Genomic DNA, 20,498 nt, shown 5'->3' with positions numbered 1-20,498 from the left:
TCATCCTCTTACAAACCTAATGGAACCAAAATGGCTTTCTTTCCCTCTGATTTCTTTCGTTTTCAAAAATAGATAGGCAGTAGATCTTTGGGGGAAGTGAAGTTTCAAGGAGTTATACATAATAAACCACCTCCGTGTTTCTTTGTGAGGTAGTGCACTCGTGGACCCCCTCATACTGGTTTTAAACAACAAGTTGAGCAGAAATATAGCGGTCATGAAATTCTGGGGCAAATACGGAATGCCTTTCCTCATTGAGCGTGGTGTGCTTTTCAGTGGCTGGGAAATAGGACACTAATCTTTAAATAAGAGATAGCATGCACGGTATAATTACACTCATGAGACAAGATCTGTTGTGACAGTCTGGTAGTCATAGCTAGACTGTGACTGCTCCTGAGTGAATTGAAGTTTATTTTTCTATCTATTTTTGTCATCAGTATATACATATATATATTTCTTGTTGAATAATTATGTATGCTTTTTGTATTAATTTCCTTCAGTGAGGTACTTGACATCATTATTTCCTCCCCTCCAATAGGAAAGTATTCAGCATAGAAAGCTTTGTACTTCACTAAGTATCTTCACTTCAGTGTTATTTGATATCCATCCCTGTGGCAAACCTTTATTGAGCATCAACCAAGAGGTGGACTGTGCTATGCACTGTACTGCTTCTCTCAGCCCTGCCCTCGGTTTCAAGGAGCTCTACAAAGTCCTGATCGTTCCCATTTTGCAGGTGAAGAAACAGTTTTTAGGAGATAAAGTAGCTCCGCTAAAGTTACACAGCTAGTTAATGGAGGCATTGGACTCAGCCCAGGTGTTTAAGCACTTTTCTCTTTCTCTTTTTTTCTTATTTTGTAATAAAAAAAGAGGAATTAGCTAATGAATAGCACTTTACACAGACTAGGTACCATTTTCAGCCCAGACCATGTATGGGTTTATTTCTCTATAGTAACTTTGTGGGGCAGGCCCTAGAATGATTCCAGATGAGGAAAGTGAGGCCCACACTCAGAACATCCGGAGTTCACCTAACCCCATCTGGTTGCCAGAGCATCCTTAACTCTCCTGGGACCCACGTCTGGCCAGAGTGTGACTTGGGGGTGAAGTCCAGTGGAATCACCTGTGGGCTTGTATATTGTTCTCATCTGCACTTTGCTGCAGGCTCACTGAAGTTTCGTCTCCTGGTCATGAGGGCTAGGATTTGCTTTGTGTTCCATTCCTCAGAGTACATAGTTTGGCGAATTCTGGACACAGCAAATATGAACTAACTCTGATTCTTAGTTCAGCTCAGCCACATTGCTTCTCATGGCTTCAGTTTGCCCTCCTAGCTTTCTTTCTTTCTTTTTTTAAAGAGGCATTTGGTGTTTTGCTTGTCTTCTGTTTGGTCTTTTTTAAGGTGGTGCCTATGAAAGCAACCCCCTCTTCCTTAAAAGAATTGGGGCTGTCTCTAAATGAACCACTGTCTCAATCCAGCTGCTTTCCTGTCATCTTCTGATTGTCTCATTCATCATCATCAAATAGTATTAAGTGTCTTTTAGGCATTTTGTGCTGTGCAAGGCATTCTATAAGCCAATAAAACAGACATAATCTCTGATTTTGAGGAGTGCCTGATCCAAGCCAGTTTTGAGCTCGTTAAAGACCCCACTTTATCTGTAGAATGGAAGGATTTTAAACTTAGGGACTGCTTCAGGATATTCTTTTCTTTCTTTCTTTCTTTTTTTTTTTTTTGGCCAGTCCTAGGCCGTGAACTCAGGGACTGAGCACTGTCCCTGGCTTCTTTTTGCTCAAGGCTAGCACTCTGCCACTTGAGCCACAGCGCCACTTCTGGCCATTTTCTGTATATGTGGTGCTGAGGAATCGAACCCAGGGCCTCATGTATACAAGGCAAGCACTCTTGCCACTAGGCCATATCCCCAGCCCTTCAGGATATTCTTAAGGCCAAGTCACAACCTGACTTTGCACCTTTCTCCTCAGCTCTGTAACTGGCCTTTTCCTGAATCTTTGCCTACATTATCTCCTCTCCAGACTGCTTCCTGGACTCACTTAATCTTACTCAGCTTTCATTTCATGTTTTCTTTTCTTTCTTTCCTTTTTTTCTCTCCTTCCTTCCTTCCTTCCTTCCTTCCTTCCTTCCTTCCTTCCTTCCTTCCTTCTTTCCTTCCTTCCCTCCTTTCTTTCTCTTTCTTTCCTTCCTTTCTCTTTTTTTGTTTTTCTCTCTTTCTCTCCCTCTCTCCTCCTCCTCCTCCTCCTCCTCCTCCTCCTCCTCCTCCTCCTCCTCCTCCTCCTCCTCCTCCTCCTCCTCCTCCTCCTCCTCCTCCTCCTCCTCCTCCTCCTCCTCCTCCTCCTCCTCCTCCTCCTCCTCCTCCTCCTCCTCCTCCTCCTCCTCCTCCTCCTCCTCCTCCTCCCCCCCTTCTTTTTCTCTCTCTCTGTCTTTCTCTCTCTCCTCTCCCCTCCCTCCTCCCTCCCTCCCTCCTCATCTGTCTTGGGGCTTGAACTCAGGGTCTAGGTGCTGTCCCTGAGCTTTTTTACTCAAGGCTAGTGCTCTACCAGCGTGAGGCACATTCCACTTCTGTGGTTAATTGGAGATAAGAGTCTCACAGACTTTCCTGCCTGGGCTGGCTTTGGACTGTGATTTTGAGATCTCAGCCTCCTGAGTATCTAGGATTATAGGCATGAGGTACCAACACAGCTCATTTAATGTATTTAATAGTTATTTTTTACAGTTTATTTTTTGTTAATATATAAATCAATCAACATTTCTTAAGAAAACCTATGGGCTAGATCAAATCTAATCTCTCTTAAGACCAAATCTGGTCACACACATGCACTCTCTCTCTCTCTCTCTCTCTCTCTCTCTCTCTCTCTCTCTTCTCTCTCTTTATGAGCATAGAGTTTATCTTCTTAGTGCCTGAACTCAGGGCCTCATGCTTTCATTGGCTTTTTTGATCAAGGCTGGCATCTATAACTTGAATTATAGCTTCCCTTCCAGAGTGTTGCTGGTTAGTTGGAGAAAAGACTCTCAGACTTTTCTGCTGGATTTGAACCAGAAGCCTCAGGCTTCTGAGCACCTAGAATTATAAGTGTGAGCCACCAGGGCCCAGTGCCAAGTCATGTTCTTGATGTCCATCAGTCTCTTGTCAGTTGAGGTGTACTGTATTATATGATGTTAAAATGATGCATCTGAATTGCAAGATGACACTACAGATACTGCAGGAGTTGCAGGATTTCTTGATGGAAATAAAGTATGTTAGAGGAAGTGATTGACAAATGAAAGCTTTGCAGATTCAGGTCAGCAAACAGTTGAAAGAAAATGAGGTTGTCACGATTGTCTTTTTAAAAATATGGAATGATCTGAAGATCAGAAAATGGAGAGAAAGCTATTGGGAAGGTGACTTTCACAATTTTGCTTAGCATTAAATATAAAGGGCCTCAAATTGTCTTAGCTGCACATTTTTTTGCCAGAAAAATTACACACAAACACAAAATCTGCTAATACCTGTCTTCCAGTTTAATGAGTTAGTGATATTTTTTCCATGATATTTTGCGATTTTAATCTAACACTTGTTAAACTTGATATCAAATAGACATTTTCATATTTTTAGTTTCTTCTTTGAAGAAAAAGTTCAAAATGAAGTGAGATCCCTATTTTAAGTGAATTTATTTATCCATCCATCCATTTATTTATTTAGTGCTGGTGCTGGGGTTTTTCAGTGGTTAATTGGAGATGAGTCCCTCCGACTCTTGTTGGCCCAGATTGGCTTTGAACTGTGATCCTCAGATCTCAGCCTCCTGAGTAGGATTCCAGGTGAATTCATTTCTAATGGACTTTTTACATGCTACTTATTTTTATGGAGTGAGGACATCTTCCTTCTGGTTATTGCCCATCTCAAGAGCAGCCACTCTAACAAGGTGTGCTTTGTTTTATTTCTAGATTAACGGATTCCCTGGATACGCTTTCAGAAATTTCAAATAAACAGAATCATTCTTATCCTGGTAAGATGACAAGATTGTATGTTCTTAATACATATTTTTTACTTGTCTTCACTGATAGATTTTGATTATGATGTATGTGTATATATGTATATGTATGTATATGTACATACATGTATGGAAGAGAGTAGATGGAGCTTATATATTGTGTAGTTCATGTGGTCACAGAGAAGGCATCCATTCCCTGACTCTCAACTGCACAAGATGATCACCTGGGTGGCAGAAATCCTTGGGTCCCTTCTCATCTGTCTTCATGTCCCATGTCCCATCCTAAGATTATATTAATTGTTCCTTGTTTTTTTTCTTAATATTTTGTTACCCCATGCAGAAGTACATGTTTGGTCTGATGTATTGTTAGTTACCATTGCACTGAAATATATAATTTAATTGGGGGTCATAGCTTGTGTTTTATTATTACAAACTGTGCATGTACAGAAGTTCCTCTAGAGTGGTAGATGTTAATGTCCTTTACCCTATAGGAGCGCCAGGCTGTATGTGTGTATCTATATATGTGTGTGTGCATGTGTATCTATGTGTATCTATGTAGATATGTGTGTGTACGATGGGAATACTCACCCCTGTTAGCTGTACTCTGTTTCTCCTCAGTCTGATGGGTGTAAATGGTCTCCATTGTGGCTTTTCTGCGCATTTTTCAGATTACAGTTGAGACTGAGCCTGTTTTCACTTTAAGGGCCATACATACACATTTCCTTTTTTATGAAATACCATTTCAGGTCTCTAGCCCATTTCGCTGCTTTGCTGTTTCTCATTCTAATTTAAGGTTTTGTTATATATTTGAAGTGCTAATGCTTTGTTGGTCTCATATGTTGCAAATAACTTATCTTGCTCAATTGGTGATTTATATTTTTATGTTTTTCTTCTTTTGGGGCCTTTAATATCAGACGCCTTTAAATCTTGTATAGACAAAAGACAACTATTTTATGGTTTGCATTTTTTTTGTTTTAAGAAATCTTTTCATACACACGTGTGTGTGTGTGTGTGTGTGTGTGTGTGTGTGTGTGTGTGCTGACACTGAGGCCTGGGCACTATCCCTTAGCAGTTTTGCTCACATTTTGCTCATTTTTGCTCTACTAATAGAGCCACAGATCTGCTTCTGGCTTTTTGGTGATTTAATTGGAGATGAGAGTTTCACAGACTTTCCTATTCAGGCTGGCTTTGAACCTCAATCAATCCTTAGATCTTAGCCTCCTGAGTAGCTAGGATTCCAGGCATATGTCACCCTGGTACCCAGCCTATAAGACAGAAGATTGCCATCCTGCCCTCTATCTATCTGTCTGTCTGACTTCCTAGGTCTGTCTTGCTCACTCCCCTATATTGGGGCTTGAATTTAAGACCTAGCACTATTTCTCTTGGCTTTCTTGTTCATAGCTGGTGCTCTACCACTTGAGCTTATGCCTCCAGCCCAATTTTGGAGAAGTTAATTAGAGATGGTGTCTCTCATACTTTTTTTTTTTTTGCCAGTCCTGTGGCTTGAACTCAGGGCCTGGGCAATGTCCCTGAGCTTCCTTTTGCTCAAGAATAACACTCTGCCACTTGAGCCACAGTGTCACTTTCGGCAAAGTTTATGTGGTACTGAGGAATCGAGCCCAGGGCTTCATGTATGCTAGGCAAGCTCTCTGCCACTAAGCCACATTCCCAGTGCTCTCATTCTTTTCTTTTGGCTGGCTTTGAACTGTGATCCCTCAGGTCTCAGATTTCCGAGTAGCTAAGATCATAGGCACGAGCTGCCGCCACCGGGCTCTATATTGCTTTTTAAAAGTTTTCTATTTCTGTGTTTCACATTTATCAATTTACCTGAAATTGATTTTGTGTGTGGTAAGGACTTAAATTCCATTTTACTTTCCATAAAGGTAACCATCTGTGAAAGAGTTATTTGTGTTATGCCAATCCTTAACTATTTGTTGAAGTTAACTTTATGACCTACGGATTTCACCATTGTAGTAGGTGTGTGGCTTTCATTTGAAATTCCCTGATGATGTGTGGGGTTGCGTGAGTCTGTTGGACTTACATGGGCCGTATTTCTCGGGGAGCTTCACACAGTCGTTCCCACATTGTGTCTCTGTCCTAATCTCTTCTTATAAAGAAGCCCGACATATCCTGTGGGATAGAGCCCACCCTTGCGATCTCCTTTTACCTCGTTAAAGCCCTTTCTCCAGGTACTGGGAGCTTCTGCCTATTGACCATGGGGGAAGGGCATGGTTCATATTTAGTAGAGGTTGAGGGATTTTTCTTAGCCTTATTTGCCATATCTTCCTGGGCCAGGAATGGTTCAGTCGTATGCCCAGTTAAATTGTATTTGTTATTTTCTGATTGTTGAGTTCCTTTGTATATTTGGAATACCCAATCTTTATCAGAGATGCATTTTGAAGATATTTTCTCTCTGGGGCTTGATTTTAATTTTCATTAAAGGCTTCTTCCACAGAAATGGACTGACTGTTGAGGTATAGCATGCGTTCAAATGACCCTAATTTTAAGTAATAATGGCCCTAGGACATATAAGTAGTGATGCTGGTGGTTCAGATGTGTCAAAGATGAACTTCAAAAGCTCCAAAAAGAAATGTCCTGCTCTTCCATTTTCTCCTGTATGAGCATAATTTCACCAGGAAGGTAAACTTAAAAAAAGAAATTGTCAAGAAATAGAGAAGTACAATTATGTTCTGTATATGTACTGGCTTCCTTTGCTTTTTCCAAAGAAATTATAGAACGCTGATTAAAGAAATTGACAAAACCCATTTAATAAGGACTGGAAATCTGTGTTTTGCCTCTTTTAACTTGAACTTTGATATTTAGGTTTTAGGAGAAGTTTCAGCACAACTTCTGCCTCATCCCAAAAAGAGATCAACAGGAGAAATGCTTTTGCCAAGTGAGTATTCAGAAGATGTAGGGAAAAAAAAAATCACCTTTCAAGATGAACGTGACGGAATTCTGTGAAGAAAGAAAAGTGGGATTTTGTATCTTGTACATGCTTGGTAGGATTTTAACACAAGCGAGAAGGAGTGATTTGTGTGTGGAGTTCTTCCTCCCTCCTTTGCAAGCTCAATTAAAAATGTCACAAGTGGCTAAAAATAGCACAGTGCATATATTTTTCTCTTCTAAGAGGTTAGTACTTGTTAATAAACATTGGAGGAATTTACATTTTGTGCTTTCATTGAGTAGGGTGGATTGAATTAATCAGATTTGATTTAATCTGGCCAACTATCCATGAAAGGGGCATAAGGCATAGGGCAATCTTATAATTATTTTAAAAAATTCTCACATGTCCCCTTGTAGAATATCCTTGCTCAAAAGCATCACTAATTTTTGAATGTTTCAGCTTGAGAAGCTGAAAGAGTCTATGGGTATACCATTATGCTCCTCTTTACTGAAGATTTTGGAAAATTCTTAGGCAGAATGGAAGAGACGTGGGGGGCTGAGAATGTGGCTTAGCAATAGAGTGCTTGCCTAGCATTCATGAAGCCCTGGGTTTGATTCCTCAGCACCACATAAACAGAAAAAAGCCAGAAGTGACACATGGCCCAAGTGGTAGAGTGCTAGCCTTGAGCAAAAAGAAGCCAAGCGGGCTGGGGATATAGCCTAGTGGCAAGAGTGCCTGCCTCAGATACACGAGGCCCTAGGTTCGATTCCCCAGCACCACATATACAGAAAACGGCCAGAAGCGGTGCTGTGGCTCAAGTGGCAGAGTGCTAGCCTTGAGCGGGAAGAAGCCAGGGACAGTGCTCAGGCCCTGAGTCCAAGGCCCAGGACTGGCCAAAAAAAAAAAAAAGAAGCCAAGGACAATGCTCAGGCCCTGTGTCCAAGCCCCAGGACTGGTAACAAAAACAAAACAGAACAAACAAAAGAAGAGATATGGGAAAGAAAGGATTCAGAAGTCGAGAGGTAGGAAGGAAGTTCCTGTGGAGTGGAGGACATAGTACACAGACTCCGGGAAGGATCTGTGCAAAGGCTGTGAGTAGTGAGTACAAGTTTGTTCAAGAGGATCTGTTCACCCAAGAAAGTAATAGCAGTATTTATTTTCTGTAGCGTCACTAGTAAGTGTACAAAACGGCACTAACAACCGTTTAAGAGAAGAAACATACTTTTACAGGTGACATCAATGTTTAGATTTATTTTTACTTACAGCACATGTGGCCAAAATGCTTGGTGACCACTGATCTTAAAAACCAAAGACTGGTGCTGGCAATGAGTAGGAAATCTGCCCTTGAACTTAGGGTAAGAGAGGCAGTGCGCCGATTGGACAGCCATGTGCAGAGTGGGTTGTTTATGGCATTGCTGTCATTTGTATGGAAATAAGTGATATTTTTCAGGAGAACTGCAGAAAATATAATCAGAGATGATGAAATTGCTGGGTGAGAAACTCAAAGTACCGGGACAGAAGACATGTTTGCGTTGTGTGAGTGAAAGAGCTAGAAAGGGGGAATTTTTTTGGTGAAAGACCAAACCCAAACAGGTTGTGTTCTTTCAGGAACCTTGCAGGATTAGGATGGTAACAATGGATGTGTTTCCTTCAGAGGAACAAGCCATGGGGAAAGGTGGAGTTGCATTACAGATCTCATGCCAAGCAAGGGAGTAATCGGAAAATGAGCTGGAGATTATGATGTTGTCATTGTCACTGAGGCCTGAAAGGCACAAGGCATCCATCCTCTCTCACACAGCTCTTCTCCTTGCCATTCAAAGCTGGTGCTGACAAGTCCATATTGCATCCGGCCCATTGGGCTATATTGCACTTGCATGAGTTCCATCCATTCATGTCCCGTGTTGGTGTGCTCTGCCTTTGAATTTTCCAACACAGTTGAAGTCCATACTTAGGGGACAGCAGATAGAGGCCTGCCCAGGGCACACTTGTGTATTCTTCCTAATTTATCACATGGGACTAGCTTCCCCAGTGACTGTCACTCTCAGAATTCTGTATGCATTTTCAAATGCATTTCCATAAAGAATAATAGCAGTATTATTCTCCCCTGCTGTTTCTGGCTTCCTTTTTCTGTCTGCCTCTTTCTCTGGCTGGCCTAACCATCACTTCCCACTGAAGTGCCTTCCCTGAGGCCTTAGAGGGGAGAGATTTCATTCTCTTTCTCTGCACAACTCTTCACCTTATACGGTCTTTATTGTAGCTTATAACACTGTTCTGATGGTTATATACACATTTCCAGAGATGAGTCCCATGCCTGTCATTTCATAGGTGGCCAATAAGTGTCGTGGGATGATTAAATGGAGTTCTCAAACATACTGTGGCTCTAAGCTGCACAATTCGCTGGGTGTTTGAGCTTTGAAATACTTCAATTAAAATCATGAGCGTATAACACACTGTATAGTTTACCTATGCCATTAATTTTTGATTTAGATATTGAATTCACTTACTGGTTTCTTTTTTTAAATAAATTTTTTAGTTTATGAAAGTTGACTGTACAATATTTGAAAAATTGAAGGAAAATGGAATGCAATGAAGGTCATCTGCAACCTGGATGAAATGATTGCTAGTAACATTTTGCTTTATATTTTTTCATATGTGTGGATTTTCTTGCTGAGCTAGATGAATCATATTCTGTATGCCCTTCAGAACATTTTTTCACTTAATATATTATGAACATGCTCATAATCTTTAATAGTACTTTTCCTCAATGATTTTTGCAATATTTTGTAATACTACTCGATGATATGGAAACATTTTTATATCATCATCATAAGTGAAAAAATAATTTAAATAATAATAGAGGCCAGACCTTTTTATTAAAAATATATTTTATTGTTATTGAAGAAGTGATGTCCAGAGGGCTTATAGTTACCTAAGTCAGGTAATGAGTACATTTGTTTTGGAATCATGTCAACCCTTCCCTCCCTCTCTCCTAGTTTTTTCCTTCCTGTCCCCACCCACAAGTTGTATGTTGTGGTTGTGACAAGAGCCTTCTTGCTGCATTTGGACAGCTTGGCCCTGAGCTTTTGGTTCCTCTTCTGAGGAAGGTCGGAAGACCTCCTCTACTCTTTGAATGAGGCAGAATGAGATAATGCATGTGCTGAAGCATTATGAACATAGTAAGTGCTCAGGAAGAGATAGCACAGTCATTCATTATGCAAAATTATGGTAATTTTGTGAGATTGCAAAAATTGTCCATTTGCTGTGGAATTTAGAAAATTAACAAATAGGTATTCCTATCTAGGAATAGAGTTCTTTTCATTTTTTTCTTTTGTGTATTTAGTAGCTATTTGTGTTCTTTTTAAAAAGATAATACATATTTGTATGTTAAATTTAGTGCTTTGTGCCTGATATGATAATGATTTTTGGTTGCCAGTTCTAGGTCTTGAACTCAGGTCCTAAGCTCTCTCCTTGACGTTTTTTTCCCCCTGAAGGCGGATACTTTACACCTGAGCTCTACTTCCCGATTTTTTTTGGTAGTTAATTGGAAATCAGAGTCTCACAGTTTTTCTGCTCAAGACTGTCTTCAAACTATGATCTTCAGCTCGAAGCCTCCTGAGTAGCTAGGATTACAGATGGGAGCCACCAGTGCCAGGCTATGATTATGATTTTTAAAAAGTATTTTCTATTTAGAATTGTATCTGCTTTTACCAAGTGTGGCTTAGAGTGAATTCCTGAGCCCCAGCTTCCTATCCATGAGGTTAAAGCCTTCTTGATTTCATTATGGGTGGGTGATGGGAACAGATGAGATGCTGTATTGTAATGGTATATCTGAAAGTATAGAAAATGAAGTAGAATATAAGTATGACCAGGTTCTGTTCTCAGTCAGGTCTCATGAAGTTTGAGTAACAGGTTCTGTGTTGTGTGTGCAGTGGGGAAAGATGGAATAAAAGAGAGCTCCCTTGCGACTGGGGAGGAAGACTCCAGGTAGCATCATGGTTCTAGAAAAGCTCTCCCGAGGGTCTCAGGTCAGAGACACTGTGAGTGGCTATCAGGATGAGGTGGGGGGGGGGGGGGCGGCAATAGTGGCTTAGACTTGGGACAAATTCACAGGTGAGCCTGTTGGTGTTCCTGCGTCAGGTAGGTGGTGAAAACTTAGAAGGGATCTGTGGAACACCAAGTGATAATGAATTGTAGGGAAAAGAAAGGAATTGCACTCAGACCTTCAGTATTTGTGGGAGGGAGTGGGTGGCTGGTGGTCAGACATGGAGGAGATCTATAGCCCCATCTGTCTGTATTTCCCTATTGCCTTAAAGTTGTACATTTAACTGTTGTTGTTTTTCTTTTTTACCATTTGTTTTCATATAAAGAACTATTTTTGAATGAAAGGTAATTTTAATTCACCCTAGTAAAAATGCTAGTTTGATTTCTTCTTGCTTTATTTTATAATAAAGAGTAGTCACATGTTTTCCGTTTTTGGTTTTTTCCCAATTGCTATTTCAAAGCAAGTGTGTGTGTGTGTGTGTGTGTGTGTGTGTGTGTGTGTGTGTGTGTGTGTGTGTGTGTAGCAAGCAGTTGCCATACACACAGGAACTCTTACACTCCAGATCAGGGAGGTATTAAAAGAGAAAGTAAAAAACACCTTAAGAATGTTTTTAAAAAACATTCATACTGCCATTGTCATACTGCCATTTGGAGTTTATTTAAAAATAATAATAAAGGCGATGGGGGCATTAGAATAAGGAATTCCGACGGTGGCTGTGGCGGTGGAGATGGCTTTCGTGCCTAAGGACCTGTTGCTGCTTTCCTCCCCCCCCCACCCCCGCCCCCGACCCCCCCCTGCACAGGTCGCGGACGGCTCTGCGCCGCAGCTGGAGCAGCGCGGCCACGGCGGGCGCGGGCGGGCTGGAGGCCGGCGCCCGGCTGCAGGAGGGCGCGCAGGTCCTGCTCACCAGCTCCAGCGAGATGGCCACCGTCAGGTACGTGGGCCCCGCCGACTTCGCCGCGGGCATCTGGCTGGGCCTGGAGCTCCGGAGCGCCAAAGGGAAGCACGACGGCGCCGTGGGGGACAAACGCTACTTCACCTGCAAACCCAACCACGGAGTCCTCGTGAGGCCGAGCAGGGTGACCTACCGGGGCATTAACGGGTCCAAGCTGGTGGATGAGAACTGCTGACTTGGACTTCCAAAGTGTTAACTGAGCATATATACAGACGTAGAAGTGTGTGTGTGTGTGTATACACACACACATATATACATACATATGTGTAGATATGCTCATATATATGCACACATACATATATGCATATACATACATTATGTATAGTCTAGAGTCCATGGCTAATGGCTGCTTTATTTGGCTAAACTAGCCATTATGTAAAACTGGAAAAAAAAATGTAGTATAATTGCTTTCCTAAAAACCATTATTATAATTAAGGAAGAGGCCATAGGTCACAACTATGAACTTTGGGAATCATGATTCTTTCAAATACGATTTCAGAGAGAGAGGAAAAAAAGCACTTTTAAAAAGCTTTAAAAGCTTTATGTCCCCGGGACATTCTGGGACAAAAAGAAATGAAAAAAAAAAAAAAAAAACTTTTTTTCTTTTTCAAAAAGCAAAACATGCCACTAGGTGATGGGCTGATTTTCCTCCAGTGTTATTTGTGCACATAATGTCAGTCTCCCCAGTGCTGTAATTGTGGAAAAAAAAAATGTCCGCATGCCCTTTTCCTGTCAAGTGTTTTCAAAGTCTTTCTTTCTGTCGGTGCCTTGTTTGTAATAACTGTCTTAAGGGGATGGTAGGGTGGTGGTGGTGCATTTTTTTTTTCTCCTAATTTTTGGGTCAAGTCACTTAGGCTTTGAGGAAAGACTCGTGGAAAGCTGTGTTAGACCTTGGGAGGTGAATGAACTATCTGGCTCTACTTCTCACCTAATTGTCAAATAGCCAACTAACAAGTTGGTTACAAAACGAAGACTGAATTGGCGGGGGGGAGGGGTGGCTCAGAACTCTTATAAACCTCTGTATAGTGTGTGATATTTTCATTCTGTTGCTCAGCTGCCTTATCTGTATGAACTACAAACTACCAATATTAAGATTTACGAATGTAAGTCAGATTTTCGTTTTGCACATAGTTATTTTATTGCTTTATTGGATTGATCTATAACATTAAACACACAGCACTTTTTCAAACATGCTGCTGCTAGTGCCCAGCTCATGCCTATGATCCTAGCTTCTTGGAAGGCTGAGATTGAGAGGATGGTGGTTCTAGGCCAGCTTGGGCAAAAAGTTGACCAGAACCCATCTCAACCAATAAAAAGCCTGGTTCAATGTTATCCTTGGTATCTCAGCAGTGTAGGAAAAATAAATCAGAGAATTGTGTGCCAGGCCATCCTTGGCATTAAGGCAAGACCTCTTTTTGAAAAATAATGAAAACAAAAAGGGCTAGGGGGCATGGACTCAAGTGGTAGAGCACCAGCCTAGCAAATGTAGGGCCTTGGGTTCAAAGCTTAGTACCACAAAAAAAAATTAAATAAATAAAATAGATAAGTATAAGATGCACTTTTGGCTTTTTGGAGATATAAGAAACATACTGTATTTGGTTATTTGTGTAAATGTTCATGTTGTTCGAACTTTTTGTTTCACTACTTGTGGATCTGGTGTGTTTGCTGTGGTCACTGTTTTCTGTTTCTAGTGTTGGGAGAGGTTGGCGGTTATAAAACTGCTAAATGTTGCGTTTTCATTTCTCTTCCTGAGCACATGTTAACAGAGCTTCCTAATAGAGTGATGTAACCTTGTCTCATTGATGTATATTCAACCTTCTGTTCTATGTATGTAAAGATTTATCTTTTATTGTAAATATTTAGACCTAAATCTACCACCAAAATACTGGAACAGTTTGCTTTATAAGATTAAAAGTATCCTTCAGAATGGAGCTTGCTTTGTGCTTAGAAATATAATAGGCTGAACTATTTTGCAATATATGGTTTTCAAACGAAATTCTGTCACTTGGTTGCCTTTTTTTTTTTTTTCAAAGCGTGGTATTTCAAATACTACTAGACTTATTTTCCTGAAATACACTTGCAAAATAAGGCTGTTTTATAACCAAGGAATATTTTTATTGATTGAAGAAAATGACTGTGCTGTGATTCAAAGTAAACTTATTTTACTATATAGATTATTTCTTTAAAACTCTATTTATATCTTAATATGAAATCCACGAGTAGACTGGACTTGGGTGCCCGTAATTCTTCCCATTAAATATAAAAAAAAATAAGTTAGAAACAGTAATACCAATGCTGAGTGGACTTCAGAGGTTAAAAAACGTTCTCTTCATATTTAGATTAGGATGATTAAATCCATGTCATGTGTATGTTTACATAAACTCTCCATACAAATTAGTGTTTTCATTTGTATTTCGCTTATTAAATGCCACTGAAAGTTTACTTCTTGAGCATTAATAAAAGGGAAGCTGTTTGGTTTTGTAATAGCAGCGTGTCATTTACCCTGTCTGCAGCTCTCTCTCTTTCTCTGTGATTTGGGAGCCATGTTGCTCTGAGCTTCCCTATTTCATAGAAATATTTCATCCCATTTATTATTTCATCCTATATTATTTCATCTTACAAAAGGATCTCAAAAAGTATCATGCATTTTATTCAATGAGCAAAATAGTGCCTTTTAGCCATACTCCTGTTACATTTTGATGGGCAGAGTCACTTCGTCACGAGTTTCTACAATCCTGTAAGATTGATTATGAAGGTTGTGCATTTTATACAGAGCAAAACACGACAGTTTGAATTTAGATAAAATAGCTACTTTAGATAAAATAGCTACTTTAGATAAAAAAGCTACTTTCGATTAGGAAGCTTTGTTTGTAGATTTCAGGGCAATCTGGATGGGGGCGGTACACGGACATATGCAGACGGTAGTGTCTTGGTGTGAGTCCCCTGCACCTTCCTTCCAGGAGCTCCTGTGACCCCTCATGTTTTGTGCTCCCCTTAGTGTTTACTACCCTTGGCCATGTGCATGGTTTTGCTTATTAGTTCTCTACATTGGACCAAGGGCTGGGGATCGACTGCTGTTGTGGTCATCACTATATCCCACCACTTCGAATCACATTTGCCCTCTAGTAGATGCTCAGCAAAACCAACAGAGGGACTGATGGTTTAAAACATTGATACTCTTTAGCTAGCATCAGACAGGTGACCTTGAGAAGCTAAGCAGGGGACAGGAATGCTGTATCAGATAAGGGAGGAAAGAGGGATAGAAAGGTTTAAATCCAGCATCCCGGCTTGACCTCTAAGAGCAACAGGTAAAAGATGAAATGATGGTGAGCAGCTAGAGGAGAGAAGGGGCAGACGATGTAGCCCCTGAAGTGACTTCCTATCTGTTTTGCTGGGACTGACTTTGAATTTCTGTTTCAAGATGAGGATAATTCCCAGAACATGGCAATATGTGTGGTCTCATACAGAGAAAATGAGCTGGAGCATACCCAAGTGCTCACAACATTGGTCCCTACTGCTTAATATGTTTGTTTTGAAGTTGCCTATGAGAATGTGTGTTAAATTTAAATCACATTGGTCACTGGTATACACCCAATGTGTTAAGAATTGTTCTTGGTTGATTAAACAGATCTAGTCATTTTAACCAGTCATCAAATGGTTCTCTAATTGTCAGACTCAGAGACATGTACACATTAACACATTACACACCAATAGAATTTACTATTATCATGTCCTTTGCTTCACTGAACTTATTTGTAAAATAGGTACAGTAGTTCATCTAAAACTCACAGCCTCACACTTATTTTTAGTAATTGCTTATTGACATCCCTAGGTATATAGATTTTTGTTTTTGCAGTGTCCCATAAGCTCTTTAAATACACAATATTCCTAAGAAGCTTGTGGGTAGACTGACCAAGTACAATTTATGGGGCTTAATAAGATTTTGTAACAGTGGAATATGATGCCTTCCCACAGGCAAAAGTGATTTTGAGCTGGGCACCAGTGGCTCATGTCTGTAATCCTAGCTACCTCAGGAGGCTGAGATCTGAGGATCAAAGTTCCAAGGCAGCTCAGGCAGATGGAAGATTCTTATCTCCAATTAACCACCAAAGGGGAAGTGGAGGTGTGGTACAGTGCAAGCCTTGAGTGGGAAAAGCCAAGTGAGCGTGTGAGGTCCTGAGTTCAAACTCCAGAACAGGTGTGCATGTGTGTGCGTGCATGCACGCGTGCGTGCACACAGACACAGAGATTTTGTTTCCACCACCATTGTTGTGAATGATCCTTTGATATAAGAGAAAATACATAGGGTGAAATTTGATGGGCATGTGACTGACATTAAATAGCTCTATTATATTTGATAGAAATAGAACTGTTTCTTATGTTTTACAGTCTTTTCTAAGGAGAGAAGTACCAGAGGAGCGGAAGAGCCTTTTCTGTCTCCTTTTAGAATGTTTTGTAGTGAATAGAATTTTTGCATGACATAGCACCAGCAGCTCTACCAACTCCTACTGTACCTTTCAAATAAAGAAGTGTTGAATGTGTTGAGGAGTTGGTAGGGAGTTTTGAGTTATGTAAAGTTTTGTGGGTTTTTTCTGCCGGTCCTGGGGCTTGAACTCAGGGTCTGGGCTCTGTTCCTGCGTCTCTCTGTGCTCAATGTGAGTGCTCTACCACTTGAGCCATAGTGCCACTTCTGGCTATTTCTGAGTAGTTTATTGGAGATCAAAGTCTGAAGGACTTTCCTGACTAGACTGGCTTCCAACTGTGATCCTCAGATCCCACCCTCCTGAGTAGCTAAGATTACAGGCATGAGTCACCGGCACCTGGCTAAGTTTTTTTTTTTTTGCCAGTCCTGGGCTTTGGACTCAGGGCCTAAGCACTGTCCCTGGCTTCTTTTTGCTCAAGGCTAGCACTCTACCTCTTGAGCTACAGTGCCATTTCCAGCCTTTTCTGTTTATGTAGTGCTGAGGAATCAAACCCAGGGCTTCATGCATGCAAGGCAAGCACTCTATCACTAAGCCACATTCCCAGCCCCTTGGCTACGATTTTTAAAGTGTTTTATTGAAGCTCTTAGCCTAACATATAACCTGTTCTTAATCACCACCAGTGCCTTTTAAAAAATGCTCATAAATCAGGTGTAAGTTCAGCTCTAAAATCCTAAGTGAACCTAGATATATGAATCTGTTGCTATGTAGATAATTGTACTCACATATACCTCTATAGATTTCTTCTTTTTTTTTTTTTTTTTGGTCAGTCCTTGGGCTTGAACTCAGGGCCTGAGCACTGTCCCTGGCTTCTTTATGCTCAAGGCTTAGCACTCTACCACTTGAGCCACAGCACCACTTCTGGCTCTTTCTATATATGTGGTGTTGAGGAATCAAACCCAGGGCTTTATGTATGCTAGGCAAACACTCTACCACTAATCCACATTCCCAGCCCCCTCTATAGATTTCTTTGTCAAAAGAATTTGGTCTTAGAGTTGGCAGTTTGGTCAGGGTTATTTCAACTAGCTAAATAAAATCCAGAATTCTACTTACCTGCTCTGTGTTGCATTTGAATTGTAGGAATATCTGAAGTGCAATGTGAATACACAAATGCTATGTTGTCCTTGACCCATGTCAAGGTTAAATCCTTTCAGATCTACCTTAATAGGGTTCTTCACAGCTTTCTTCAAAGTAGGACGACCTCATTGATGAACTAATTATTTTTCACATAACAAATCAGACTGACATGGAAACTGAATCGTGTTAAAATTTCATGCACAGCTTCAAGCCATTCTTTCTTTCTTTTTTCTTCTTCTCATTTGATTTCTGAAATCATCTGAAACTCAGTTAACAGTGTTAATGGCTTTGGCTGCCCTGATTTGTCATGTTATGAAGTATGGGTACCACTAATATCTTTGGGGGGGAAATGTCCCCAAGTGGATTTGAAGAGCTGGACAAGTCTTTATTGATGGCAGGGGAGTAGATTTTACCGTATAGACAATACAGAGCATTATGAAGCAGAAGAGAAATGTGAAAGCTTCTATTCACCTTTTAAAAAATTTCTAATAAAATTGGTTTCTAGTAAGAATACTAATATATGATGCATATCACTTAAAGTATTCTAGTGTTCCCAAGTGGTTTTTTTTTTTCTATTCTTTGAAGGGAACAACATTAGAGAATACATAGCCTGAGATTCTGTAGTCACACCTGATATGCCTCAATGTATGACCAAGGAAAAGCTGATGGCATTTCTGTTTTGTTTTTTCCCCCAACACCGCTGCTTATAGGTACATATACACGAGGATAACCAGTTTCTTCTGTCTTTAAAGCCATTTATCTTGACAACTTTGAAATACCGTGTAAACATTACCTTGTGACTAATAAAAAAAGATGGAAATGTTTAAACATCAGTTTACTTTACAATGTAGGAAGTTTTCCATTGTTTTTATAATCACACGTTGGTGAGATGTTTGGAATGGTTATTCTTTCAGATTCCGCATTTCCAGATCTGCCCTGAAGCTGTGTTATTTGGGATAGATTTAAACATTTTTTTCTGAATGTCATCCAATGGCAGTGTCGATGTCCTTGAACTTGCAGAGATTCTCTTTAATTCTGTGGTATATTGGAGAGGTGACTCTTCAACCGATTCCCCCATCATGAAGACACCTGGGCATACTTGTTGAAGAGTGCCAGAATCTACACATCTGGTACCAGCATCTGGTGCTATCTGGCCTTTGCCACCTTAGATTATCCTGCTGATTATGGGCTGAGTGTTGAGGTTTACCGGACACAGGTAAAGCCTTCTAGAATTAAACACTTCAGAATTGAGAAAGACCTTTGAGGTCAAGCTTTTTATTTTTTTTTAATGAGAAAATGAGCAGTAGCTTGCCTGAGTTACATTGGGAGGTGATTGCAGTCTAGTAACAAATCTCTGAAGTCTTGCTTGCTCATCTGCTATTTCTCTAGTAGTTGTGAGTGCTAAACCATCCTGGAAGACATCATCACGTGGAATTTTCTGAATCTGATATTGATCTATATTTGGCAAATAACCTCTCTGCAATTCTGCAACTCTGGTAGGGAGAGTTGATATCCTAAGTGCTAAGGCTTAGTTAGTGCCATATGACTGTCTTTTAACTAACAGTAGCTGAAATGAACCTAGTGGAGGAGCATTTAGCGGTGTAGAGAAAGATGATCGTAAATGGTTGCCTACAGGGAGGCAGAACTTTCATAGACTGATGTAATGTGGGGCTCTAGGAAGTGACTATGGGAAGGCACTACTAAGCATTGGTTCTTGCAGTTTTCTGAGGTTTGACTGGCAAGTGTTCACATAACATGTGAGAGTAGCACATTTTTTTTTACATGCTATAGAACATATAATACTGCTTTAGTTCATAGAACTGCCCCTTTCCCAGTAATTGTATGTACTAGTCTATTCCTATTAAGCTTTTCACATGTTTCTAAGTTGGAGCTAAATAGTTTTGGACTTGAGAAATGTACTAAAAATTAAATATACCTGCTCAGGATACCAAATGGAATTAGGATCATAATAACTCTCTTTCTGTGTTCCCAGTGGTCTTTTTTGATTTCAGGACATCATGTTGAGGAATTTAGGAGTGCTGGTGTGGTATTGTGTGATCACACAACATGAGGGACCATCTGCTGCTGTGAAATTAGCAGTCAAATTGTGGGTTCTTTAGGGACTCATTTAGAAAATCATTAGCTAAAGACAGATTGACAACACCGTCATACAATTTTATGAATCTTGTCATAGGAAGTCTATTATTTGGAGTAGTCTGAATTCATATGCATCTTGTTTTAGGTCTTTGAAGCTCATAGGGATTTGAATCCTGTTATATTACTGGAGAAAAATCCATTAAAATAGCCCAGCCATTAGAATTTCCTAGAGGTGCACCCTATGAGTTTGGGTATAAAAGCCCCACATTTTAAAGAATAACGCTTAATCTTCAGTTATGTAATATTTTACTGCCTTAAGGCTTATCGAGTATTCCATGGAGATGCTTATTTTTTTAAAAAAGAATTATGCAAATTGATGAAATAGCTTTCTTTCTACCATGCTTATTTTTGACACAAAGTTTAGACCTAAGGGTGGTAGAATCATTATGATTTTCTGCTGTGTATGAGGGCAGGCATTGCAGGTACTGGTGGACACCTTGCTTTTGAGGGGGTACCAGAGGGATATTGTGCCTTCACACCGCATATGCTGTCCTTCAAGGGTGGTGAGGAAGGCAACTTACTGTCTTTCTCTTGGATGTGGAGATACCAACCAGTCAGATGACTCAGAAGACTCAAGCTACCTGTGGAAGAGAATTGAGTCTTTCAACTAGGAAGCAGAAGATACTCTTTTTCTTTTTTTTTTTTTGGCCAGTCCTGGGCCAGGACTCAGGGCCTGAGCACTGTCCCTGGCTTCTTCCCGCTCAAGGCTAGCACTCTGCCACTTGAGCCACAGCACCGCTTCTGGCCGTTTTCTGTATATGTGGTGCTGGGGAATCGAACCTAGGGCCTCGTGTATCCGAGGCAGGCACTCTTGCCACTAGGCTATATCCCCAGCCCCCAGAAGATACTCTTAAAAAAAGATACATTCCCGATTTTTTGCTCCAATTTTGAGGTAGCAAATATTACCAAACTGTTCCTGTCTCCTAA

At 40.5% G+C, this 20,498-nt stretch overlaps 1 protein-coding gene across 3 annotated transcripts in view; it reads left to right on the top strand.

The window, feature by feature from the left end:
• Positions 1 to 12,096, top strand: part of Clip4 (CAP-Gly domain containing linker protein family member 4) — a 95,163-nt gene extending 83,067 nt beyond the window's left edge. For all 3 annotated transcript variants that reach the window (XM_048353199.1, XM_048353198.1, XM_048353197.1), the window contains exons 14-16: positions 3,926 to 3,987; positions 6,796 to 6,868; positions 11,704 to 12,096. In XM_048353199.1, the coding sequence (XP_048209156.1) occupies positions 3,926 to 3,987; positions 6,796 to 6,868; positions 11,704 to 12,031 (463 nt within the window). In that variant the 3' untranslated portion in view covers positions 12,032 to 12,096. The remainder of the gene's footprint in view (positions 1 to 3,925; positions 3,988 to 6,795; positions 6,869 to 11,703) is intronic.
• The last annotated feature ends 8,402 nt before the right edge of the window (positions 12,097 to 20,498 follow it).

This window comes from Perognathus longimembris, chromosome 8, assembly GCF_023159225.1.
Source record: "Perognathus longimembris pacificus isolate PPM17 chromosome 8, ASM2315922v1, whole genome shotgun sequence".
NCBI lineage: Eukaryota > Metazoa > Chordata > Mammalia > Rodentia > Heteromyidae > Perognathus > Perognathus longimembris.
Note: the sequence above shows the minus strand (reverse complement) of the source record. Positions and strands in the feature narration are given on the sequence as shown.